The following is a 22171-nucleotide window of genomic DNA, read 5'->3' on the forward strand; positions in this document are numbered from 1 at the left end:
AAAAAACATGTGTTGAGAGCTTAAGTTACAGTTTTATATCAACGTCCAGAGTCATTACTATTAAACAAGAGAGGTTTTGTGTTTTAAAACCCTGAGGGGAAAGGTTTGGGTCGTTGTTACTCCGATTTACACACCAACACTTGGAGAAGAGTCAATGGAGAAAAGAAGATTTGAATAGAAAAAATATAAATCTGTGTTGTGAATGGGGGTTTTTGCAAGGAACATTATCCTAAATTCTCTTTTCCCTTGGAACACTCGCCTACTTGGCTCTAATTACACACAATCACAGACAGCGCCGCTACCTGCAGAGGACAAAAACAAATACCTGTCACATCATCCCACACAGCGAGCCGAGGAACAATAAACCACAACAATGGACGGTTTAAAACTTCGACCATGTGGAGGTGAGGTTTTGGCAGCCTGATCCAAGTCCTCAGCTACAGTAATGTGGAAAGCAAGCGGGGGGGGGGGGGGGGGGGGGGGGGGGGGGGGGGGGGCGTCAGGGAGCCACTGGGGAGGAGTTGAAAAAGCAGAAATGGTTCCCTGGCTCCTGCTCGGCTGCGGCCCGATGGATTCTCCATACTGCTGCAGCTGTAGCCGGTTTGGGCTGGGCCTCATCCAGGAAGGTGGGTGGGAAAAAGGATCTCCAGCGCTGGACTCCGGTGTCCAGGGGCCGGGGCTCGATCAGTCCACCGATGGTCCATCTCTATTCAGTCTCCTGAGCCTCGAGAAGGAGTGAGGGAGAGGTTTGATTCTGTCGGTATATGAAATCATGTACTCGTCAATTACAAGTCAAAGCTTTCTGTCAGAGCAGACCCGCTGTAGCCACAGGTTGACTCAGAAAACCACTTGAATGCACCAGGAGACAGATTTCAGCCATGGATTGATTAGATTTAATGATTAGGACTCCAGTGGACAATTCCCCCCCCCCCCTCCCACTCCCACTCCAGTGTTGCATTCCTGAAACAGTGTCCTCAACACAGAGACCGCAGACAACGGACTCTACATTCAGACAAATCCCAGAGCCAGAAAAACACATGATCCAGGCGAGAGTCTCAATCACATCCTTTCTGTTTGAACGCCTATTAGAACTAGTTCAAGTAAAATACTCCCTTCTAAAACATGTCTCGACACATGAATACAAAAGAACAGGCATTAATGAAAACAGGAAAAATATATAAACACATACACATTAATGTTTGCTTTAATAATAATAATAAAAAAGGTAAAAGGAACAGTCCGGTAAATGGAATCCAACAGAACCGCGGAATAGGGAAGCGCTAATGCCAGGGCCTGCTCAGCTGTGGATGCTAGTCGGGCGGCCTCGAGGAATCACAGGAGCGGTCGGAATCGAACACAGGAACGATGAGATGGGTTTTATTTATTTTGCGTTACTGGCCGGGGCGAGGGGACGTGCAGCAGTTGGAAGATAGACATGGAAGCTGCAGAGCGACGGAGCGATGGGAGAGATACGAGGAGAGAAATGAATGGAGCGATAAGTAGGGGGAGCAGGAGGGGCTCAGGTCCAGTTCGGGGTTGGGGGGGGGGGGGGGTTGCGTTCTGCCTCAGCGGCGTCTCTGTGGTGTTTGGCAGTGAGGCTCGAGGCTGCGATGGGACGAGGTGGGTGCTGTGGCTGCGGGTGCAGGACTCCGGCAGTCCTCGGCCTGAGCCTCCCTCCCTCCCACTGCAAGGTATTCATTTGCGCTTGCATGTGTGTGTCTGTGTGTGTTTATTTTGATGTCCCCTCCCGTGTCGGCATGTGGTAACAGACGGGCCAAACCCACCTCATGTGAGCGAGGCTGACACACAAAACGCACACATACACACTGGCCGAAACACACATGCACAAGAAACACAGGTGTGTCAATGCGTTCAAAAAAAACATGCACAGGCAGATACAAACGCACTACATTGCGCACACACAAACACACACATAAACACACAGTGGCATGATCCAAACCCAGTCTGAGGGGTATACTGGTATGAGTAGCAGTCTGAGTTTGAGTCTTCATGTCTGTGCCTCGATATGATTGCTCATGCCTGTGCAGCTCGTGAAAGTTTATTCTGTATACTCGGCCTGGTCCCCTCTCTCAAGTTAGTCCTCTATGGGTCAGCTCCAAGCCGGACCGGGACCCCTGCCCCCCCCCGGCGAGGGGGATCGGGTCGTAGTTCCAGTAAGGCAACAGCAGGGGGTCGATCGCCCAGTGTGAGGGCGTCACGTAGACGTCTATCTCCGCTGTCGCCTTGATAACCGTGGCTACGGCCAGCCAAAGTCTTGGCCAGGGGCGGGGCTAGAGGCTGGGGCGCTGGAGGGTGGTGTCATAGGAGCGCACCACCTGGGATTGGGACACCACACCGTGCTCCTCCTGAGAGAAGGCGTAGCCGTCTGCAGGGAGGAAGAAGAAGAAGAAACGTGTCAAACTATGAGAATCTGAACTTTCTGCAATTTACTTCAAAAAGAATCAATGGTAAATTTGTTTAATACTGTTTGATATATTTCTGACGTGATAATTGTTTCAGCAGGAGAATGTACATAGGTTTTTATTTCTCGGCTCAGGTGCTAGGTGTTTGTGTTCTTGGCCCAACATTCGGCATATTTCAATACCCAATGCCAATTATTCTAATTTAGTTTTCTGGCTACTGGAGAAACTGGGAATAAATTAGTTTTCTCTCATGCTAAAATATGGTAAAAAGTCTGTATTCATATTGCTAATAGCCAGATACAGCTGTAGGCAAATACAAAATGGGGAGGACTGGGATTGGGCCGCCGACCTCCTGGTTAGAGGATGACCCGCTCTACCACCTGAGCCACAGCTACCCACTTGTCACTCCATGTTTGGCACAGATATTAAACATCAGTATAAATTAGTTTTTTTAAATGTTTCCTTAGAACACAAACATCAAACACAATCAGATTTTGCAAATATCCACGAAATAAAGGGAAACACTTCCTTTTCTTTGTAATGAGATTGAATAAAGAAAGAAAGATTTCTAACAATAATTGACCTGGAAAATGCGTACATGTGCCTTAAAGCCTGTGTTGAAGCAGGACATTGATGGTGTTATCGTAAATGTGTCGGGGAAGAAGAAACTCACGTGACACAGTCTGCTGCACCGAGTTTGAACTTCCTACAGTTGAAGGTGTTTTCCTAAAGACTCTTTTCAGCAGATGGGCTCGTTCGTTTAGACTGAGGAGGAAAGAGGAAGAGCAGTTACATCACAGTGTCGACACGTAGCCACTGTCTTACAGGGAATGTCAGAGAGAATCTCCTCTACTCAACGCTACAGCACAAAACCATCACAGGCTACTGGAAAATAGGTTTTAAAAATCAGGTTCCTGGACTTTGAATTTCTGAAGCTAATGAGTAGGGAGATGATCCTTCAAGGGTCTTGGAGGAAAACGCTGCAGTACACAGGGAAGAAGTAAAGAACCTCCGTCAAGGATCCACACACAGGAGAAACACACAGATCAGTAAGTCAGCAACATAAGTGGACTTAAGACCAGGGAGTTGGTAGGAGGTGGATTTGACTCTGACTGCTTCTGACATTCAATTTGAGCCAACAGTAATTCATAAACTGCCTGCAGGGCAACAGGACTTCCACAGTAAACTGCTCCTCACTCCCCACTCCTCTCCTCTTAATTCGCCCCATTCCGAGAAGAAGACTGGATCCTCTGTTCTGAGACCACACGCCGTCACGGCTCCTCTCCTCCCGTGACCAAAAATAACTAAGCCTTCTCCAGGTTTTGCACACAAATGCACGTATGCACCTATTAAGTTCTTATATACTTCTCTCCAGTCTCCTCCATTATAGTTGTTAGATAAAGGCCTTGGATGGGAATCTAACGCTTGTGTCTTTTATTGCCACGTCAGGGAGTCGTTATCTTTTGGCAATTTCATTTGTAAAAACACATTTTCTATCTTATCTGGCATTAACCAGCGGTGAATTCACACAAGAGGGGGTTTCCTGGCACTAACGCCGCAGTGATGATGATCAATGGAGTAGTTATGGGGAGGGGGAAAAAAAGTCGGCCCTCCTGAGTTTCAAATTTGAAGCGAGCAGTTAGGAAATTCTCAACACTGTACGTGACTGTTGGGAACCTTCAGTGGAGTGTGAAAAAAACAGGCGGCTCTGAAGTTTGTTCAAGCGCTCTTTGGCCAAAAAAAATGATGTCTGTTAGAAAGATGACAGCGCCGAGAAAATGATAAAAGACTTGAACGGTGGTTGGACAAACAAATGAAAGGCTCACGCATGAGTACGACTCAAGTTCTCCACCAGTGATGTTTCATTCGGACGACCTCCCGATTTAAAATGGTCCAAGGATGTGCACCGTTTGAACTCTTCCCCCGAGACGCTGCTGTACGCTACCTTTCCTCCTCCTTTCCCGAGAAGACTCCATCCAGGACCTCCCCAGGAACTACAAACACAGATGTGCTTCTTTTCCATTTTGCTCAATTTCCTCCCTGCCCACCCTTACTTTACCTCTCCTGATTCTAAATGGAGAAGGGCCCAGCGACCCCGGATTTAGACGCAGGGTCAGTCGGGACATCGGGCCTGAGTGAGGAGGAGGAGGAGGAGCACTGTGGTCGCCCACTCATCCCTCGTGAACCTGACAACATACCTCAGACCTCTCCAGCGACTTCCATGGACCAAAACTGCTCAGAGAAAAAACCTTGTCCTGGTCGACTCACGTCTGACTCATGGTTACAGTGAGAAACACTATCAACTCTTTAAAAGACTCAATAGAAAACCACTGTGAAAAATAATGTATCTACATATAAGCTGCATTTTTAGTTATTATTTATAAGCTGTTAAGATGGTACTAATTTAAACTTTAACTTTATATGCTCTTGGGTCATTTGAATCCATATGCTACAGAGCACTGGTCGCCAAGTTTATTAATATTGATCATATCTTATGTCCAGATTGCACCACGTTAGACACTGTGCTTCCCTGAGCCCTCAACAATACACATGCCAAGTGTGGTGCCAATAAAATGAACATTTCTCGAGATGTGTCTTCCACATACAGACTCACAGAAATTTCTGGAAATAGAAGTTGAAGAACCTTCAAAGTAAAATGTCACCAAATCGGACCAAAAAAAGGAGCACGGAATGGAAATACTCAAGTACCTCATCCCTGCCCTTCAAAACTTGAAAAAAAAGTAGTAATTTACCTTCGTTGCAGGGAAACCTACAAACACACTGTATCTACAACCTGCATAGACAAAACTAAACAATCCAATTGTTTCTAACACATCCCTAGTGACACCACACAGACATACACACCGAGCTACAGTAAACACACCAGCTCTGTACAGCAGTTCAAATTGATCCACCTATGAAGCCATCCAGACAGAGAGGAAACAGGAGAAACAGAATGGACATGAGAGCAGAAACAGAGAGTCACTCCACAGCAGCTTGTAGTGAAGCACACAGGTCGTCTGAGGTGACAGACGCAGGAGCTACCTCTGTGAGCTTGTGACAGCTCGGGCTCTACGGGACCTCAGCCTTGGCTTTGGCCCTACGGACGGTGCCACACAGGAACCAGGGAAACCGTTTATTTCATATACACACACAAACATATTACCTATGTACAGTGTTTGGATAAAAATGTATGGGAACTTCTTAAAAACTGTATGTAGCCATTCTACTTTAAAGGAAGGGTTGGTAGACTGCTTTTGAAACCAATTATATTGTATTGGGTAAAATCCTCTTCACGCCCCGATGACCATGAATATATAAAGTCTGATTATGGGGGGGGGGGTCTCTTTCTCCCCTTCTACCAACCCTATAGCTTTAATAACACAAAATCTGCTTTAAAAGAAGTTCTGATGACAACAAAACTGGATGTGAATGCAAGTGTGCTCCCATGATGCTTTGCAAAGTGTGACATATACCTGCGGCCGCTGGCGTCCCTCAGTACAGCTGCCCCCGGGTCGACGGCCCGAGCCTCCAACTCCTGCACCTCCTCCAGGAGAGACTTCCTCACGGTGCGACGTGTGCTGTGAAGCAGAAACCAGCTCGTCGGACTCACGAAGGAAAGTCTGAGTGTTTCAGTTTTGCAGACGCGGGTGATTCATAATGTTAAGTGTGCGTAAGTGTTGACACAGACTCGGTATGAGTTATGTAAATGTTCGGTTGACTTAAAAAGCCTCTGTATGGATTTCCCACGTATTTATGTTCGACGCGTTCTACTTACGCAGTCCAGGCGAAGTCTTTGAGTAAACAGGCAGCCGGCACCAGGATCAGGCCGAGCCAGAAGTGCCAGCACTGCATCACCCTGCCAGCCTGCAATGACAACACACAGCCTCCATTTACTTCTCTCCGGTATTAATTCAATTTAGTATTAAGTCATTTTTCTCCGCCGCGAGCACAGAGGAACACGCGGTGAGACATTTGAGAGCACACAGAGCATAAAGAATCAGAGTTAGCCAAACCTGAATACCTCTGATGTTCGCCAAACACATTTAACAGCCGTCTCACACCCTGCGTCTGAGCCACAAACTGGATTTAACACAATATTCCCACAGCTGAAACACAACGATTCCCCGATGCCGAAAGATAAAAACTCCAGCAAGTATCCCCACATCACCCCTACCTGTCTCTGCAGCTGCTCTCCCCGACCTTTGACCCTCAGCCTCCAGGGATTAATCACCCATCTAACCACCGTCTCAATTTGTCCGCCTGTCTCCCCCCCCCGCCTCAGTCCCACACGTCTCTTTCTCCTGTGGTTCCCTTCCAATCTCGCTCTTTCACAACTTCTCTGCATTATTACCGGCTCCATCTTCACTTGCTTGTCCTCGCCTGATCCTGTAAATCCCTCAGTTTTTTCCCTTTATGACCCAATATCTCCCATTTGGTTATCTGCACCGAGCTCTGCGGTGTTTCACAAGCTCTGATGTCTTCGTCTCTGGGTGTGAGCCTTTAAGTCAATAGTCGCAAAGTACTATATGCGCCATGACGTCCTTCACTGCAGGTTTATCGGCCGTAACCTTTGCTTCCTGTGTCTTGCGATCGGATCCAGAGATACAGAGATAATTTGGCTCCCAGCGGGAAGAGGCGACAAGGAAAATGAGTCGGAAAAGCGTCAGGAAGATATCACCCAAAGCAGCTGGAGTCACCAGATGATCCGAGCGAGCGCACTCACGCAAGCACTCGCTGTGTTAGTGACAACAGAGGAGGCAAAAGTACACACATTCTTTACTCAAGTAGAAGTACAGAGGCTTCTACTACTTAGTAAAAGTACTGATTCAAGCGGTTTACTCAAGTACAAGTATAAAAGTACAGCCTGTTTAAAGTCAAAAGCTCATGTCGCGTTGATATAATTTGAACTATTTAACTTAAATCACCAAATCAACTAATTTCCTTGCAAGTGAAAGGGTTGATTTTTGTTAAAATGTAGGGAGTGAAAGTAAAAGTCGTAAAAAAAAGGAAATAATGAATATATCACATGCTCTTCATACTTAGGGAAGATGGAGTCAAGCTAAATAAATTTCTCTGTTCTGCTTTTACATCCACAGAAACAGATTGTCGGTCTCCGCCAAGTTACAGTCGACACAAATCACACATAGCTGGACACACACAGGGCATTAATTCCGACGTGTACAAATTTACACACAGTTTTTTCTAAGAACTCCGCAGCTATTTTCCATTATCCGGTCCCCCGTGGACAGATGGAAATAAAGATAGCAGGAGTGGGGAGAAAGGAGAGAGGTAATGGGGTAGTTAAGGGGGACGATGGAGGGCTGTGGGGGATGGTGGCCGAGTGTCTCTGACCATTCCCCAGTTAGACCGAGCAGCTGCAGAGATATTTGACCGCATTCCTGATTTCTGACACAAATTGAATTAATGGGCTGGGGTGAGTTGAGACGGTCCGGTTCCCATTCCCCTGCCCACTCAGGGGGGCACCTCACCTCACCCCTGCCTTTATCCCCCCGAACTCTAAAATGAGTCTTGATTGAAAATCTCTCAATCAAGGGGTCTCCACGAGCGTTCCTCACCCCCCCCACTGGACCCTCATCATCATCATCAGCAGCAGCAGCAGCCCACCCTCTTGAGTCAACACCTCCGCAGAGGGCAGTAAAAGACCGGGGGGCTCGGGTGACATGCAGCAGGTGCGGGACGCCTGGTGAGAGGGGCAGGAGGCGCATAAATCTCCCTCCGGGGTTCCATCAGTGCCGACGTGGAACACCCAAGAGGTGAGTCTCACAGGCGCCATGTAGTGGACACCAAGAACGAGGGAGGGGCAGGTGATGGAGGCTGCGGAAAAGAGACGTGGAGCGGTAGGGCTATTTTAACCCCTGTCACCCCCCCCCCCCCCATTGCTGAAATGAGTGACACATGTCTGCTAGAGGGAGGACTTGCCTGGCCCAGCATGTCGGGGGCGATGGGGATGGAGGGCCAGATGGCTGAGTAGACGCCGAAGAAGACCATCCAGAGCGCCATGCTTCCCCACACTGCCAGGTGGGAGAACTGCAGCGGAGAGAGAGAGAGAGAGAGAGAGAGAGAGAGGGATGCAAGAGAAGAGGGGGAGAGATTAAGACACAGAAGAGAGAGACAGCGTGAGGTCAAATAGTTCACATACAGCTCGTCCGAATATAGACAACCTTTCCCTCCCTCCTTCCCCTGTCTTCATCCCGCTGTCTGCGATGTGCTGTAAGTGGACACTGTGTGAATTCCAGTGGGTCCCTGCTTCATTACTGCCAGGCTGTCGTGTGGACAGCTGAACGGACAAAGGTGTCGGAGCCCTTCTGTCCATCCTGACAATCTATCTCTCTCTCTCTCGCCCCCCCCCCCCCCCCCCGACAGCAGCGGTGAGCAAAACCCTGTCAAAGGCCGAGCTACTGTCGCTTTCAGCTCGACACACATCTGACTTGATTTTGATACACAAAGTGTGAACCGAATGTTTTGGTCAGATTCTTCCACCATGATCTCTATAAACAGATTCTGGGCCGAGGGACAAGATTTAGGGGGGGGTTTTGTTTAACTTTGGTGTCCCACATGTAAACAGAGGGGAGAGAGGCTGAAGACATTGAGCTAAATTTATCCTCTGTATTCGTGTGCAGATAGCTGTTAATAAGGATTAGACAAAATGTTGTTGGGACAGAAAACATCCAAAAAAGTAAAGATTGTGTTTGTTGTGGAGATTATTTATAAATTATTCGTACTGTTAACAGGGGGTACGGTGTCTTTTAATCATAATATTATATTATTTGACATCTTTAATTCAAACTTTTGAGAATAACCACATCTAAATAATCTTGAATATAATATTGTTCGATAGGAAACAGTGCTTGTGTGCTCTTAATCAAATCTGTTTCAATCATAAATCTTTGATATTTATCTTCAGCGTTTTCTGATGAGCTTTTCTCCTTTGCTGCGCTTTTGCTGAGCAGGAACAATATCAAATAACTCTTTACAAAGTTAATCTATTTTATACGTAAAAACCTTCACTTTACAACCTTTGTTATTTCATAAATATTTGGAAATGTTTAAAGTTTGATAATCAGTGGATACAGTTGCATATTGCACAGCAGGGCAATGGAAAAATAGCTGTGTGGAAGAAGAGCTGCATGTAACTACAGGATGAGAAACCTCAGACCTCTGCCGCAACATCAAGGTGAACCACATCTCTCGTGACGATAAAGCATTTAGACCACGCTACATGAATCCTCACCATGAGGCTCCTCCTCTTTATTTATCAACAGCTGAGTGAAATGCACCACGTGTTGTGTGGCTTATTAGAGTGTGTTAATGTTCCTTACCTTGGTCCAAGCTGTGGTCTCCATTCCAGCTTTCAGACACACTGTAACAACCACATACTACACACAAACAGACAAACACACACACAAGGGAGGGAGGGAAGAAAAAAAAAACAGAGAAACAAGATTAGTACACTGGCGACTGTGGTGATAATAAACATTTATGTCTGGTGAAATAATCAGGACCCCCACAGCCACTGTTAGCCTACACACACACACACACACACACAACAAATAAACCCCACTGACATTCACATGACACTGCAGGGAGTAAACTGATAGCGAGACAGCGAGATGGAGAAGTGAACGGAGAGGGGAGATAGATGAGGAGGAGAGGAGACAGACTGGCTAGACAGGACTGGACTTAGTGGAGACTGCGAACGGCTCGGAGGAAGCTGCACAACGCTGGTGTGTACACAAACACTGTGCGCATTCAAAAATATAAACACAACTGTGGGCCAAAAGACACAGGAGTTAAAATATAACACACAAGTAAGCTGCTTACCGTATAGACCATGTTCCCGACAAACAGGTAGTCGTTTCCCTGCCCGTTGGGGAAGGGCGAGTCTGTGTGGGGAAAACGCACAAGCAAACAAAATAAGCGTCTCACAATCCACAATTATAATACGTTATTACTGCGATGAGTTACTCACCGTGCTCTAACATTTTGAGCGGAAACCAAAAGAGGATAATTGAATGAATCAGTGCGTTGATGCAGTGTCCCCAGAACACCTGAAGGACAAGAGAGAAAAACAAGTCAGAACACATTTATACCCCAAACACACACACAAACACACACACACACAAAAACCTGCAAAACACACAACCTCAACTTTTTGCTACTAAAAGTTCCCTCCTGTACTGCACACACACACACACACACACACACACTTGCACACACACACACACCAAAATGAAAGACTTCCTTATTCTGGCCCTATGAATCTCATTAGTGGTCGCCATGGAAACACCCCAGTCTCCACGCCACTTGTTTACTCGCCGGCGTCAACAAACAAACAGCCGGCATCACTCGTCAGCCCGGCACACGAGCCGCGACGTGTGACGGGTCGGACGCAGAGTGCGAAGATGACAGATTTAAATTTAACTGTCAGACGCAGCACTCGGCTTGTTTGTTTGTGTGCGTCGGTGAACGCAGACAGTAAAACGTGTGTGTGACTGTACCTTGGTGTTGAAGCCCTCGGCATTCTGGGTGATGCGGTAGAGCTGCGGGAATCGGAGCATGTTCTGCTGGCTGCACGGCCGGTCAAATATCCCCAACGTGAACGGAGGCAATGCAGTAAATAACTGGATCACACACACAAACACACACATTAGTGACACATAATACACAGACACGTCTACTTCTACTAACTGGACAACGCTCATATCGCACTACATCTAAATCTACGACTACTACTACTTCAATCATGGTTTACAAATGGACGAACTTTGAGAAAATTGGGTCTGGACAGTTTGTCTTTGACGTGTGAGGAACACAGCAGGACCTTGTTCGGGTCAGACACGTTCACAGCAATAGTAAAATGTCTGGAACATTCATGTTAGGGCTGCACATCACATGTTTTTGTTTACAGCACATCAACACATCGGCAAATTCTTGGAATCTTTGTAAGCATCTTCTACGTGTATGGCTCGTCTTTTGAGATATTTGTATTCCTACAGTTGTGGGTACGCCTTGTTCAAAACGCTTTAATCAACATGTCAACTCGCTCGCTGTGAATTTTCCAGACAGACATTCTCCTGTGTTATTCTCACATTGGCTCACTTTGATATTTTCCGGACACTTTACTAGAAAAAGATCCTGAAAATATCCAGAGCAACTGACTCTGGTATTTGCGTTGTCACATTCAGGCCCTCTGGAAACATTTCAGTGCATGTCTGAAAGCAGCCATAGAGACACACTCTCTCAGACACACACGTGTATAAATGTCTGCGTAGAGAGCAGTGATAAGAAAGTAGAGTGAGATTGATCAGGAGATAGGTGGAGAGCAAGAGAGAGGGGAGATGAATGTCAAGCAGGCGGGGGGGGGATATAGTGGAGAAATGGAGAAGAGTGAAAGAGAGAGGTAGTTCGAGAGGGAGTAGAGATGTAAAACTCACCACATTGTAGAGGCCTATACACCAGCGCTCAAACAGGATCTGCCCCGAGAAGCCGTTCACAAAGGCGAACCAGAGCTGGGACACAAAGAGAGGGATGAGAGGGGGATGAGGGGAACAATAACGGAGGGTAAATCTGCCTTTAGGGATACAATGATAGTGGAAACAGTCCCGAGAGATGGACAAATGTATGCCGCTGGTATATATACACATGTAGTAGCGCACTTCAAGCATTGCAGTGCATGAAGAATCCATAAATCCTGCACACTGCTCATCGCCTGATCTCATTTGATTTAGTAGATTCAGGCTACATCCATTTTCCGTAGCAGAGCTGATGCGTTTTCAAATGATGAAGCATCAGCTCTGCTACGGAAAATGGATGTAGCGTCCAGTTTGAAAACTCTGCTGGCCTCGCTTTAGATTGAAACAGAGATGTTTTAAAACGATGACACTCACAACCCCTGACCGTGTTGGTCATGACAGAACCTTTGCTGATTCGTCACGCTCCTATCACATGACCCCCTTCTAGATTAAAAGTGCCAAAACGCTTGTCCGCACAAAAATCGTTTTGTTTTGAATGAGACCACAGAAGGATGGATGTTGCCTCAATCAGTAGATGATTCTGAGAGATGAGATTCTGGTGCCTGCTGGGAAGTTTTAACAATTTCTGACTTAAACATGTGTGATTCTAGGACAAACTGAGATCAGATTTCCTGTTGAATGATGTTGCTCAAACTCATAACAGGAATATCATGTCATCCTCGTGAGGAAACCTCTGGAATAAAAGCAGCAAACATCCCCACAGCCTCAGGGAGCAGCGGCGTTGACAGGAATCGTTTGAGGCAGAGAGAGAGACGATGGTCCGATATGTTTGAAAAAAGTCCTTCCAGCGAATCATGATTTGGCAACGACTTATCGATTTTACAATATAAAAATATGCTGGTTGCACTTCCTGTGGCTCCATTAAAACCACGGAGCGTGACGTTTTAAAAGCATTCCTCACGCAGCTTGCGGCTGCCTCTGAGACCACAGTCTGACTCTACAGAGCTGAATTTACCCAAAACACAATGCCTAAATGTGACTGTGGCCCAGGGGAAACCTTCATTAACACCTTGTTTACACACACACACACACACACATACAGACACACACACACATATACAGAGCTGTGGAGCAGACACAGGCTGATCTGAGGGACGATAGAGAAAATGTTTGGGGCCACTGGTGGGAGTTGTGGCATTCCTGGGGCATACAGTGGAGCCTACAGCCTGGGGTGAGGTCAGATACACAAAATAACACTCTCTCACACACAGAGACACACACACACACCCATCCCCCTTATTCTGTCTCCTCTAAGTGGACAGAGACAGTCTCTAACCTTTGGCCTAGAGTGCTCTGCAGGGAGCCAATCATGTGAGATAATCACGGAAAGACACACACATACACACACTGGGGTGATGTGAGTGGGACAGTGGGCAACAGGCTGCAGCTCCCATGAGGACCTGCACCTGCTGGCATCCTTAATGTCAGACAGAGGGTGAGGGGAGGGTGGAGCACAGCTGACAAATACCCCCCATTACAGACAGACAGGCAGGCAAAACACACACACACACACTCACATGTCGACCCTTGGTGCCAAGGTCTCATCGTTGCTGATCTACAACACACGTTTTTTTTCTGTGCAGTGTATGTGTGTGTGTGTGTGTGTGTGTGTGTGTGTGTGTGTGTGTGTGTGTGAGAGAGTAAGAGACAGAAAGCAGACACCAGAAGGGCACCTCGTCCATCACTGTCCGCCACGTCGACAAACAGCTGCAAAACATCTCAGTTAATGTAACTGTGTGTGTAAGCCTGTGTGTGTGTTTGTGTGTGTGTGCAAGTGTGTGTGAAACAAAGAGCATGTGGTGGCAGAACTCTCACCTCTATAATGTAGAGGACCACGTTCTTATAGAAACAGTAGAGGATGCACTTGGTGACACGGTTGTAGCTCCACGCCCCGTGGACCAATAGCAGCTTCTCAAGGTAGCAGAACTGCCAATCAGAGAGGGAGAGAGAAACACTTAAATATCGGCAGAGACACAAAGGGGATTAAAGCAATGATAAGAGACAGAAAATGGCAGGAAGAATGTGACAGGGAGAGAAGGAGAGAGCTGAGGGGAGAGGACGCTCACTGATAGAGATAAGCTGTGCAAGATGCCCGGAGGTGAAGAGATAAAGCAAAACAGTGAAAGTGACAGAAATCATCTGCGTGAGAGACAGACCGAGAGAAGACAAGACTCCTGAACCCTCAGGTTGTTTCAGCCTAATCACATCTCCATTGAGTCGCCATAATGAGCTATGTAGATAAGAGACAGACAACAATCATCTATCTATTACAGATTGGTCAAAGACTCCCATCACAGTTTTAAAGTGCCGTCTTCAAATTGCTTGTTTTTCGTCTGAGCAAAGACATTCAATTAACAATTATATAAAAGAGAGAAAAGGAGTAAATCCATTAGAGGTAATGTTTTCCTCTGTTCACTGATAAGTGACCTGAACCATGGACTGTAAATAAAGATGGACGAGGCGTCTCCACTTGCTCACAGTTTGTATCGACAACATGATATGTGAGTGGCCCCTGTAAACAAACTCTCCTTTCAGTTGTCCCCCTGAAGGAAGGTCAAAGGTCGGGATTAACTGAGCAGTGAGCAGGTGATGATTCATGATTCTCTCCGCTCATGGCTCCCGCGATTCGTCTGCAAGCCCACCTGTGCTATGGAGTAGTCGGAGGAGTTGGTGGCCTGCATGCCCTCGTTGCCGCTGATGCCCACTCCAACGTGAGCCGTCTGGATCATGCCCACGTCGTTGGCGCCGTCCCCTATCGCCAGCGTGATGGCCTTCACGTGTTTCTTCACCATGTCCACGATCTCTGACTTCTGCAGCGGAGACACTCTGAGGAGAGAGCAAAGAGAAATGCGATTGGAGATGGTTGGTTCAGGTTTAATTCATGGAGCTGTCGGGTCTAGGGGGTAGAGGGGGAAGATGGCAAGCAAATAACAGTCATAAAGGAAAGAAAGAATTAAGTCGAGGAAGTTAAGAATGAGAAGGAGTTGACAGAGAGAGACAGATAAAGGGCCGGCCCAGCTCTGTTTACTGCTCTTCACCTGGTATTAGGAAACAATGATTCACTGTTCTGCTCAAGAGACTGAGAAGCTCACGTTTGATGTGTTTATGGATGTGTGTGTGCTTGCCTGTATATGTGTGCGCGTGTGTGTGTGCGTGTGTGTGTCGGGGGAGCTTCCAGTGGTACTCCACCCTCTTGACCCGTGTCACTGATCCTCTGTCTATAACCGGTTCTGTCTCTGCGCCAACAATGGAGGAGCGAGGGAGGCTCGATTACAGATGCTTCCCCTCAGGGCCGCTGAGAGTTGATGGCGAGGCGCTTTCTGAAGCACTATGGGTATTTTTTCTTTACACTTAATGGAGTCATGTGTTGAAGCTCTGAAATGACACCCTCCAGCCCATGCTGCCCCCTCCCCTTCTCCCCGTGGTGGTTCTCTGCTTGGATTAACTCCCTGTTCCTTGGCTCCGTTTGCCACAGATGGAAGTTGTGATGTGTTTTTGATTTGTGTGCTGGAGATATGAATTTTAAAAATCTGAAAAAGAAAATGTTTGAAAGTGTCAACCATCATGTTTCTTGTTTTTAGTTCTGATGCTATAAAAGCCGAGTGGACTGGCTCAGAACGCCTTGATCACCGTGTTCAATAATTGGCTTCATTTCTGGATAGTGGGAGGAAGTGAAGACCCATTGTTTTTTATGAAGTCTGTGGTTCAAACCCCTATTAGGTCAACGCCTCTCTGTGGTGTTCTCATGTCCAACCAGTGCCAGTGTGTAAGTGTTCTCCAGGATCTTCGTCCAAACACATGCGGGTTAATTTAATTGTCACCTCTAAATTGCCCGTGGGTGTGAATCTGAGCCCGTATGGCAGCTTTATGACAGACTGGGGACCTGTCCACTGAGTACTCCGCCTCTCGCCTGATGTCAGTTGAGATTAGGAACAATCACCCTTTACTGGTCGAGATCTTCGGAGGAGGTTGTGAGAGGAAGACTCCGACCGCACTCCGTGTTTACATTCTTAAATGCTGCATTCTTGACCCGGGGACTACGACTGAATTTGCCTCCATCTCTGTTTTCACAACACGCTCTGCATGAGGAGGCGTTCTCCTCCGCCAGGTCACTGTCATTCACATGCACAGAGCTCAAGTGAGCATTGCCCTCACAACCTGTGGTGAAAACCAATACTGCGCGTCGACAAAGGGAGAAAACCGACACTGGAACAGGGATTTAACCTGTACAACAAAGCAAAGTTAGATTTCAGAACATGAAACTGTGAAGTCTAATGAACAGTGTGAGAGACAAATGTTCCTTTTTGACTTTAATATAAGTTTGAGTTTTACATGATGTCTGGTTTTTCTCCTCAAACTCGGCTACTGTTTTAACCGTCACCTGCCTGGTAAGTACGTGAGTAGATATACTCAACATTGTGTCAGACAGATTTATAGATCAAATCCAGATATCAAACATTTATACTTTATTTCACTAAATATAGTTTTGAAGAGACGTGCAGTAAGAACATGATGGTAACTTGAGCATCTATGCTTGAGGATCCACTTAAAGTCGTGCCAATACTTCAAAGAGTTCAAGAGGGACTTTCACAATGACTGTTTCTGTGTTTCTGTGTGTGTGTGTGTGTGTGTGTGTGTGTTTCTGTGTGTGTGTGTGTGTGTGTGTGTGTGTGTGTGTGTGTGTGTGTGTGTCAGGTGCAGCTCCACTATGTTCGTCAGTGCTCTGATAATGATGTTACAATATTAAATTATGTGCGGCCACAAGAGGCATCACATGCAAACAGAACACAATATGCTGCTTTGATAAAGATATGACAAAATCAAATCATGAGCAGCTGCAAAGCCCCTCACATGCACGCACTCTGCTGGAGGCTACAGGTCACAGCGATGGCTGTTCTTCTATGAATATGGATGTAGGATCATGTACCGGTCAAGCTTAAATCACAGAGCTGGGTGGTCCGCTTCATTCATACACTGGCGTGGTGCAAAAACACACATTTACACGCACACACACACGCACAATCCGCCCCCTCCTCCGCACACACACCACAGGATATTTCCAGGGGTAAAACCTCAGAACCTTGGCCTCTGAAGTCATCGCTGAAGGATGGGATCAACCTCTGCTCTTTGTATTTTCCTGTTTCTGCGTCTGAAGTGTGCGCGAGTGCGTCTGCCTGCGCGTCTCCCGGCCTCCCACCACAAATCTCCCTTTATCTTCCCGCTCTACTTTTCCTCTAAACACGGCTAACGGAGTCTGCGACTGTGTAAAGTGCCATCGGGGAGATGAAAGCCCCGCGGTGCTCTCCACGGTGGAACTGAGCAGAAAATAAGCAGCCGCTAAGTCCTCCTGTAAACAAACGCGGACTGAAGTCAGGAACCCATGCGTACGAGTGCACTCAGCGCCTCCGCCCCTGAATCACACACACATCCATCATACGCATAGAGCAGATACAGAGAGATTATCACAGAGACACCTCTACTTAAAAGTCAAACCTCCAGCTCATTATGTAGTAACGCAGTACAGCGCCCTACACACACACACACACACATTATCCAGGAGTCCCCTGGCTCGGGTTCTCTCAGCGGTCGCAGGATGAATCTAAAGCATTCTGTTGATAACTAGGGAACAAACCAACACAAGAGTAGCTGCACGAAAAGAAAAAAAAAAGTTTGTTTTCCCCAAACTTCGCTGTAAATTCATCTCCGAGTCATTAAGCAATGTTCCTGATAAATCCAGAAATCTCTGTCTGCATATCTCGGAGTCAGTTCTTTGATTTTCTCTGGTGACCTCCAAACATGGTGGGATTGTTGCTGCAATGTTGACAGTGACAGTTGTAATGACCCAACCCTCCATTTGTTTTTAGGCTGCACTGGTTACAATAAAACTGTGACATCATCGTTGACGTCACGGTACACAGCTTTTTATCAAAACTCCACATCGTCTCACAGCTTCACGCTTCGGTACCAGAAGTTTGCGCTTTTGCACGTGGTCTAAAATTTGTATTTTCTTCACATGCTCTATGCTCATTTTGGTCTGCATGAAACATAAAAAGGAAGGGATGTTTGGTACCAAGCTCTCGCTGGGCTAGGGAGAGATAGAGTAGCGGAGGTAAAGGGGAGCACGGGGATGCAGTGAAGGAGCGAGGAACAGAGGAGAGGAAGCTGGAGGCTGTTTGTGAGGCCTGTGAGACCCGAGTCCGGATATGGGCTGGATACGCAAGAGAGTCAATTACTTCCCTCCTGGCTGCGCACACACACACACACACACACACACACACACACACACACACACACACACACACACACACACACACACACACACACACACACACACACACACACACACACACACACACACACACACACACACACACACACACACACACACACACACACACACACACACACACACACACACACTTCCATTGATACAAAGTGCACTCTGTTCATACCATGTTTACTGCATGTTCCCTTTTTTGGTCTTGTTCCACTCAGCACCAGCTGTGATGTTTAATAAAAGACTTTCCACGCGTCTTTTGTCTGTGCGCGTGCGTGTGTGTGTGTGTTTTTGTGCCCATTCCTGGGGTACCAGCAGTAAGTGAGTCATGACTTTGACATTTCCATGCAGTTGAGCATGTTGCATTTCTCCTGCTGTGCAGCGGGACGGACTTTTATCATCCTCATTCATTTGCAGATGGTGGGCAACCGACAACATATACAAACACAGGCAGGTATGCAGGCCTGTGCACGGACACACACACACACACACACACACACTTTCTCTCCATCTGTGCCGAGGTCCAGTTGAGCTTTGTGTATTTGTTCTTATAACAGCTGCTTCCAGTTGCTGATTTGCTTCCTTTCATTAAAATGAGCAGTTTAAGGATTTAAATCCAGTGACTCACACTCTCACCAGCACCGCGTCCTGTCAACACTTACTCTGGACTTGCACATAGGTGTTTTGGCATTTAATGGCATTCATTACACGTTGTCCAATGTGTCGTTGCAACACAAACCTGTATCTTTAGCTCATGGAGGCCATTTGTGGTTAAACCACAGTCACGTATGTGTTGTAATAGAAGAACAGGCAATGAGATAATGTGCAGGAATGTGTCATCTTTTTGAACACAGGTGTTACAAAAATCTAAAGATCTATAAGTCTCTATCTACCTATATCACCCACCTCTATATGTATCTCCATACATCCATCCATCTATCTACAACTCTATTCATCTATCTCCAGCTATCCATCCATATGTATCTATCCCTCCATCTCTATCTCTCCATCTATAAAAAAGTGGGGAATGTACATATCCAAGCCTGGTAAAACAAGCCACTAAAATCAAGGATTTACCTCACAGAGATTATCAACATGTCTTAAAAAATATTATTGGGAGTTTTTAAATTTCATTGGGTGGATCTCTCTAGTTATTTACATGTCGGGGTTTCCCACAGCAGCACAATGACGCTGTGCATCTGTACGGATGTCTCCATACACAGAGCTTTTCCTCTGACTGATTAAATCTCCAGACTTTGTCTAGACGTCTTTCAGACTGATTTGTTTTAGTTCTTTGGATGACAGGACGACAGGACGTCAATGAATTTTCATCACGGACAATTAGGACAAATTGTCCTTACCTTTTAGATTAATGTTGATATACAATTGTCCTTACCGGCAGCAGATGACGGCCTTGCAGGACAAAGCCAAGTCGAGGAAAGCCTGGCGGAGCTCGAAGGACAGCGCGTACTTCAGCGTCTGACCGTCGATGATCAGCGCCAGCTCGTTCTCCTTCCTCAGAGAATCGCCCAGCGACGAACAGTGGGCCGTCAGCGTGGCACGAGTGGCCTGGGACAAAGACACGGGGAGAAAAGTTTTACTCATAAGAAAGATTGATCAGATATGTCCCCCCTTTCAGTTCCAAGACAAGTGGACCTTTTATCAACATACTTTTACTGCCTCCATCTCCTCCATCTCTCACACATTTGGATGTACAGCAGGATGAAACACTATCGGCCTCCAAAGAAAACCAAACCTCTGAACCTGCCAACCACGTTCCTGTAAATCCTAATCTGCCCTCTGACCAATCATAACTCCACATCTCACCCTGAAAGCGATTCTTTGTCTTATGCAATAAGACAGCTGCCCTGGTTTCATGTTTTTTGGGGGGGGGAAATCGTGGTGTTGAAAATATGACACACAGACCAATTTGTTTAAAAGTCAAAACCGCCGGCGATAAATGGAAGACATATGGTCCCGGCTGCACAGGCTCTGTTCATGTGAGGAAAGAATTTGCTTCCGTGTACATTAAAACGATTAGACACGCCAATAGAAAGCTCACAGTTGTTTCTAGACGTCATGACAACACGACGCTGCAGGGTTGGGCCGGCACGTTGAGAAGGACAAATACAGATCGGGGAGAAAAGAAAAATGAGTTGGATGAATGTATTGTTCATTTATAACCGCAAATTGTAATTGTGTGTGTGTGTGTGTGTGTGTGTGTGAGTGTAGTGGATGTCGGCTTCCCTGCAAGGCAGAAGTTTGTGGCAGTTTTGATGGAGCTCTCGATAATAGAGGAACAGAGATTAATAGAGAAAATAAACGTCCCATGGAGATGTAATGAATTCCATGTGGAGGAGCAGGCACAGCACAAGCTACCAGTCACACACACACACACACACTGATTTAAAGACTGATTTCCACAAGATCCCAATGTTACAGAGCATGTATATAATAGAATAAGAATATATGTTTCGAGTTGTGTAGACAAAGAGTTACAGTTGTTCAGCCATTCTGATTGTTAACCAACAGCAATTCAAAAACTTTTAAAAAGAAACAATAGTTAAATTTCAATTAAGAACCATCTTCACAATAAGACGCATTAGAGCCACTCAGAGGAGAATATCAGAAGATCCGACCTGCGTTAAAATGAGGAACGTGGTGAATCTTGTAAAGTTATACATCAGTATAGATTTCACAAATACTTAAGAATAATGTGGTTCTGAGGGGTCAAAATATTATGTGTAAGGACTCTCTGGAAGAAACCGTCTATTCTGAGGAAATAACCACAAAATACTTGGAGGACATTCGTGTGGTAGTGGTCGACTGTGAGGTTACGGTTGCTAGCATCTATGCAATATTCAAAAGGGGATTCATAGTTTCTCCAGAAATAATGAGATTGGGGTTCCTATAATATTATGACTTTACTCTAGAAATGTCAGATTTAATTTCCTCTTCATAGTCCGTCATGTTACAACATGTCATAACAAAGAAAACTAACTAAAGAGATATTAAAACCTAGTTCTGCCCTACAGCTCCAGACCTGACACAGTGTTTACTAACAGCTCTTTACATTAGGAGCATCACCAGGCGCGTTCAGGGTAAAGTCTGTTAAAATCACTCCAACACTAAACAGATGGAGCGAGACATCTTTATCCATTAGGGAAAATCCAGTACAGTCGCTGACAGCTCACTTAGACTCTTATCTCGGGACGCTTTTGTTAGTTTAACATGTGGAATTCAGCTTATACACATAATAAACAAGGAATGATGCAAAGTGAAATAACCCATAGAAGGAATTGTTTATGGAAACATGGACAATAATAACAGAGCAATCAGCCACAGAAGACTAAACTCCAGACCGAAAAGTGCACAAACATTTGGACGTTTGGTGCCGTTAAGAATCTACATAATCTCTCTCAGTGGGTTATTGTCGGCCATGAGGCCTGAGAGAGTCCAGTGACCCACAGGGAGATGAACCCTGTGTCAAACCATCAGCGCCTGTGTGTAAGAGACATCACAGCGATCGGACACAAACACACTCACATGTAGAGGCCATGTATGTGAGAGAACCCCATCATCAACAGAGTCGCTCTACTTCTTGCCAAATAGCGACGCACACATGCCTCCTCTTACCCCCCCCAAAAAATCCCTGCTCTTGTTTTCTCAGCCTGAGGCTGTGTGTTTTTCTTTGTGCGCCGGAATTCCTGTTTGCATTCACCTTTTTCCCCCAAACAGGGGAAAGGAAAACAAAAACATAATGAAGGGATTAGAGCAGATTACAGGTTGTCAGAGTTCTGAAACACAAAGGGGCTGTGTGCGTGTGTGAGAGTGAAGTGCATGTGTTTTTATAGTGGAGTAAAACACGGGTGACAGACGCATGCATGGGTTGTTAGTGAGTTTGTGCGTGTGCG

At 46.2% G+C, this 22171-nt stretch overlaps 1 protein-coding gene across 2 annotated transcripts in view; it reads right to left on the minus strand.

The window, feature by feature from the left end:
* Positions 1-1581: 1581 nt before the first annotated feature.
* atp8a2 (ATPase phospholipid transporting 8A2) overlaps positions 1582-22171 on the minus strand; it is a 41812-nt gene continuing 21222 nt past the window's right edge. For both annotated transcript variants that reach the window (XM_053413088.1, XM_053413089.1), the window contains 13 exons: positions 19654-19826; positions 14623-14806; positions 13796-13906; positions 11882-11956; positions 10946-11068; positions 10417-10495; positions 10269-10330; positions 9767-9823; positions 8367-8474; positions 6202-6290; positions 5900-6004; positions 3097-3188; positions 1582-2386 (listed from right to left, as the gene is read on the minus strand). In XM_053413088.1, the coding sequence (XP_053269063.1) occupies positions 2292-2386; positions 3097-3188; positions 5900-6004; positions 6202-6290; positions 8367-8474; positions 9767-9823; positions 10269-10330; positions 10417-10495; positions 10946-11068; positions 11882-11956; positions 13796-13906; positions 14623-14806; positions 19654-19826 (1353 nt within the window). In that variant the 3' untranslated portion in view covers positions 1582-2291. The remainder of the gene's footprint in view (positions 2387-3096; positions 3189-5899; positions 6005-6201; positions 6291-8366; positions 8475-9766; positions 9824-10268; positions 10331-10416; positions 10496-10945; positions 11069-11881; positions 11957-13795; positions 13907-14622; positions 14807-19653; positions 19827-22171) is intronic.

Source organism: Pleuronectes platessa, chromosome 20, assembly GCF_947347685.1.
Source record: "Pleuronectes platessa chromosome 20, fPlePla1.1, whole genome shotgun sequence".
NCBI classification, from domain to species: domain Eukaryota; kingdom Metazoa; phylum Chordata; class Actinopteri; order Pleuronectiformes; family Pleuronectidae; genus Pleuronectes; species Pleuronectes platessa.